General features: G+C 26.8%; 1 protein-coding gene across 1 annotated transcript; it reads left to right on the forward strand.

Annotated features, from left to right (window-relative positions):
• The first annotated feature begins 663 nt into the window (after positions 1 to 663).
• Positions 664 to 1,859, forward strand: LOC105848360 (melanopsin-B). Its single transcript, XM_065801382.1, has one exon. It carries the CDS (start codon positions 816 to 818, stop codon positions 1,752 to 1,754), a length of 939 nt encoding a protein of 312 aa, XP_065657454.1. The 5' UTR covers positions 664 to 815; the 3' UTR covers positions 1,755 to 1,859.
• The last annotated feature ends 3,609 nt before the right edge of the window (positions 1,860 to 5,468 follow it).

Raw genomic sequence — 5,468 nt, forward strand, 5'->3', positions numbered from 1 at the left:
TTTAACCTGTAAATTTTTAACTTTTAATTTGTTTCGTAAACCGAAGGCGACAATTTAAACGGGGGGCGATCGGGGGGCGATAAGACAATATGCTTCTTCTTCTTGCTCCGGCCATTTATTATATATATTCGATCTTTTTTATTGCAAATTTTACGGCCAAGTAAAAATAAATAAATATTTTAAATAAATATATTAAATAAATATTTTAATAAATAAATTACTTTTAAACTTGTTTTTTATTTGTTTAAATAACAAATGTTTATATTCAACTTTTTTTCTAATTATTTTACATTCAATATAATGCAAAATAGTAATGTTTATAAAAAATAATTTTCAAAAACACCGCCAATATCAATGTCTAACTTAACCATAAGATTCTATTTCTCCTCATGAAACAAAAGCTAGATAATTCAGTGAAAGATCACTCAATTGCGTTTGGAGTTTATACACAAACAACTTTTTTTTTTACTTTTTTTTTTTAAATGAAAAAGGTCTTTAAATGTCTTAAAATTTTGTTTTCCAAAAATTTTAAATTATTATTTGAAACATTGACGAAGGCCCCGCGAGTAAGGTGAGCAAAAAATTAAAAATAACATTTACAGACTTCAGATGTGCAGATTAGGAAAATTTCAAAGAAATCTTTCTTCAATAGTCTCTATTATAAATATTTCCTTGTCATTTTAAGGTAGTTAAATAATGAACCTATTGTTACCTTTGTACAAAGCAATCTGTTACAAACATTTCATTTGCATCATATGGAAATGTTTTTCTCGTTATTTTTTACACTTTCAATATGAAACTTAAACAACAAGAAAATGGACGCAGAACAAATTTTGTTAACAATAATTGTTGCATTTTCTATTTTTGGAAACACTACAGCGTTATACTGTCTTGCCAAAAAAAAGGTAAACAACTATACTATTTTGTGTATTAACTTATCCATTAGCGAAACACTTCAAAGTGTGTTTGGTTATTTACCAACCTTTTTTTTAAATAAAAGCTCACAAGAAGCTACGCTATTGTGTAAGTTAGCAGCATTCTTTACAGCATTTCCTTCGTTTGCTTCAATATCAATTCTCACTGCAGTAGCAATATCGAGGGTGGTGTTACTAGAAAAACCGTTTTTAAGCAACCATAGCAGTAACAAAACTTTGTTTTTTAAAATAGGAATTGCATCGTGGATTTACTCACTATTTTGGGCGTCATTGCCATTATTGGGCTTATCTTGTTATACGCTTGAAGCTACGCGTTCTCGATGTGCCATTAACTGGACCCCAAAGCTGCTTTCCGAGAAAATATTTTTAATAATACTTGTGATATTCATTTTTTTTTTGCCGCTGCTTATAATTTTAGTGTCGTGTTTGTACACTGCAAGGGTGATTCGTCTTAAGTTTAAATATTTTTCAAATACTTATGGCAAAGAAAATATAGAAACAAAAAGGTTTAAATCAAAAGAGAACAAAGCAGTTTCATCTTTTATAATAATGGTTTTGACGTTTGTTATATGCTGGGCGCCGTATGCAACTATTGGTCTCTTATCCGCATTTACATCTTTAGCTATTCCAGTTGTACTCCTAAGAGTAGCTGCATTGTTTTCCAAGTTATCTGCAGTCGTCAATCCAATAATATACTACTCTAAAGACAACTTGTACTACAATCTAACTGTTGCCGTTAAATTTAGAGCGTCGTTTTTAAGCAAATCTTTTCTAATTGAAGACGCAAAAAAGATAACTAATAATCCATGCATATCATAAATTTTATGAATGCTTTTGAATTGTATAAAAAATAAAAAGTCTAATTATATGGGAATTTGTAGAAAGATCTTGATTAATTAACTTTAATAAAGCTTAAAATTTAAATCAGCAGTTTTAGAATTTCAGAGTAGCAATAGTTACCCCTTTCCTTTAAATATTTGGTTCACTTTTATAATATTTTTATCAGAAATATTTTGAGTGCTCTAGTTCATATTAAAAAAAAAACTTACTTAAATTAGTTCAGTTGGCTTTGGTATTCCAATCTTTAACATATATAACAAAGCAAATAAAAAGTAAAAAAAAAAAGGATGTTAAAGATTGGAATATCTATGTTATCCCAATCTTAAACATATATTTTTTTTACGTCCGCATTTCTTGCGGACGTGAAAAAATTGCTTTCAACTTAGTTAATCTAAAATTAAAAAATCGCAAATAAAGTAATAAATAAATAGAATATAAATAAATTCAATAAAAAAAAAGTTTGAATAAGAAAAGAAAATTAAATTAAATAATAGATAATATAAGAAAATAATTAAAAAAATAATAAAGTGTAAAATCCAGCTGAGTAGATGCAAAAAAATGGGTTGGCTGAAAAATAAATTTTGTTTTGCGTTACAAATTGAGAAAATTTTGCGTGTTTTCTAAAAACATCTTATTTATTATTTATTTTTGATTTCATAAATAATATTTAACAATACATACAATGTCTATAACATTATGCCAATAGTTAGGCAAAGAACATATGCCATTAGCGTTGAATATTTTAAAGCTTTGAAATAAAAAGTGAATAAGGTGCTGTTGAAATACATCCTAGTTGTCAAAACGTTCATAGCGCAAGCTGTTGCTTACTAATTAAAACAAATATTCATTTGGCAATTTCAGAAAATGAAACTACTCTTTTCAGCAAAGCCTCAATAGCCTATGCCCCGTCTATTTTGCAATGTCAGAATGGGCGTTAAGATTGAGGAAGTAAACTTTGTTGTAGCTCGAGCGTTTTTTCAAGAGTATTACTTAAGGCTTGTTAAGTAATCACAGTAGGCTGATTCCGTAATTGTGGTGTTTGTAAAAAGAAGTTTTAGTACACAATGACGTGAATGTTTCATTAAACTGAAAGCAATACCATTTTGAGCCCTTGATTGAATTTTGGAATTGACTTTGACGGTTATTCCGGCCTGAGCCAATTTTTGTGTGGTTTACGTAGAGTATCGTCTTTTTTACTCTGTAATGATATGTTTAATCCAGTTAAACGAGGTGCAAACACCAAAGTTTTATGCAGGTGTCTGCATGATATTATAATGCGAAATAAATCTAAGTTAAATCTTCAAGCAAATTTTCTTTAACTAAAAGTTCTTCTGCAGATGTAACTTTTGACTGGGTGGATACCTTATGGGCTTGATTTAAAAATTTAAAAATATCAAAATACTCGCAAAAACTTTTAAAATATTTCTTAATAAATTTTTTTTAAATGAAAAAAAAAATTTATTAAGAAATATTTTAAAAGATTTTGTTCATAAAATATTTAGAGTTAGCAACTGTCTTCAAATAAAAGTTTTTTTTAAAAATATATATAATTTGAATGTTTACATAGGTTTCCAGCCCGTTTTTGAGCAGTTTTATTTAAGAGTAAGCAAGAAATAGCAAATTATGATTTCAACTTTTTTTAAAGATCTACATTTGTCTTCTTTTAAGTCTTGATAAGCTTTTATTGCAAAGGTATTCAAAGTCTTAAACAAAGTGATGTGTTCAGGATTTTATAGTGTTCGCAATGAGTAACTTAAAAAAAAAAAAAAAATACTAATATTTTTTAGTTCATAATTTTGTCAAATAAGAATTAAAAAATATTTATATTTATTTATTTTTTTTTTTTTTATTTTTTTCAAAAGCAGTATACTGATTTTGATTTTTAACTTTTATGGATTAAATTTTTGCTCTAATAGCAAAAAAAAACATTTAAACTTTTCTTAAATATATTTAAAAAAAATTTCAAATGCAAAACAAGAGCAGGATATATATAGTTGAGACTGCTCTTTTAAAAGATTTTCGGTTCAAGTTATTTTTACAAGTTATGCAGTTTTGTATAATTTTTTAAGTGTAAGTCAAGCCATAAAATGTTGCAAAAATCAGCCTGGAGAAACGTGGTAAAATATAAGAAAAGGTCTTTTGAACATGATGTTATATTGATAACATATAAATTTTGCCTGAAGAAGCAGCAGAGGCAAGAAATAAATATTTTAAACTATATAGGGAAGATTACAGCAGAAAATTTAGCAGAGTTGTTTGTAATATGGATTTCATTTACTTTTGCTAATACCCGTAATATCTAAGCATCATACCCGTAATATCTGAGCATTATAAGGTCCGAAGCTTCTAAAAAAAACAAACCTTTTAAACTTGAAGCTATCGAAATTTCTTTGCCTTATGAAGAAAACACCATTAAGGAAAATGACTATGCTAATGCCCGCGAATCAAACAAAAATGGATGAAGTACGTCTTCAGATTAGATTTCATATATAAATTTTATTATTTAAATCATTATTATTATTATTGTTTTTATTGAGTTGAAAATAGATGAACAAGTTTTTTTTTTTTTCACTTTTTCTACCTTTTATTGATTATCGGTAACTCCCATTGCATAATCTGTCGTTACGTGAGCATATTTTTGACTACAAAATGATTGTATAAAAATAAGGTTTTAAAAAAATATTATTTACGATAAATTTAAGTCAAGCGTTGAAATTTAAAGTAGGTAGTAAAGTTTTACAATAACCTAATGGTTATTGTAAAACAAATATGTAAAACCACATTTATATGTTATTATTATCTTCACGTTCAAAAGACCTATTGTGACATTTCACCACGTTTCTCCAGGCTGGTTTTTCAACATATTATGGCTTGATCTATATTCTTGATACACTTAAAAAAACAGCTGGCAAAATGTGTTATAAATGTACTTTTATTGAATTACACAAACAGTAAATTTACAAAACTTTTTTTTTTTTGGTAACCTTGATGAATCTTTTTTAAAAAATTTTATTTTCTCAAAAAAATTTTATTGAAGTATTTCACTTTGATGATATTTTTACATTTATAAACATACTTTTAATATTTATTAATATGCTTCTTGAATATTTATATTTGAAATATTTCACTGCATTGAACAAAAATATATTGCGGGAACTTTGATCAAATACTCCACTGTGACGAGATTTATTTTTTATAAAATAATGATAACTTTAATAAATATTCAAATCGTATTACAAATTATCGTCTTATTAAGTAATACGGGTTTTAGCTGTTAAATTAATCTTATGTTGGGTTACTGGAGGCGTTTTTTGAGGGCATTTTTATTTCTGTACTCCAATAGCCATAAATTTTCAAAGTATAATTATTTTAATAAAACATAGCGTGTTTCTCTATTTAAAAAATAAAATCCTTTTAACCTCCTCAAAAATTTCTTTATTTAATTTTGTACTCAACAAGCATAGATTAGAGATATTTTTGCATTATTGAATTTGCGAAAAAAAAAAATACTCTCATGATTTTTAACGAACTAAGTGTCCTTAGAATTTTTCTCATCAATTGAGCCGTCACAATAGCAACACGAGGATTTTCAACCGTGAGCCGATATGTGAAAAAAACTTATGGTTAAAGTCATTTAAAATTTACACTGCATTTTTAATCAAAATAAGGTAATTACAGATATTACTTACAGAA

The sequence above is a fragment of the Hydra vulgaris genome, chromosome 07, assembly GCF_038396675.1.
Source record: "Hydra vulgaris chromosome 07, alternate assembly HydraT2T_AEP".
NCBI lineage: Eukaryota > Metazoa > Cnidaria > Hydrozoa > Anthoathecata > Hydridae > Hydra > Hydra vulgaris.

What these genes read in the sequence shown, in the direction of transcription:
- LOC105848360 (XM_065801382.1), top strand. Translation starts at nt 816, where the DNA reads ATGGACGCAGAACAAATTTTGTTAACAATAATTGTTGCATTTTCTATT.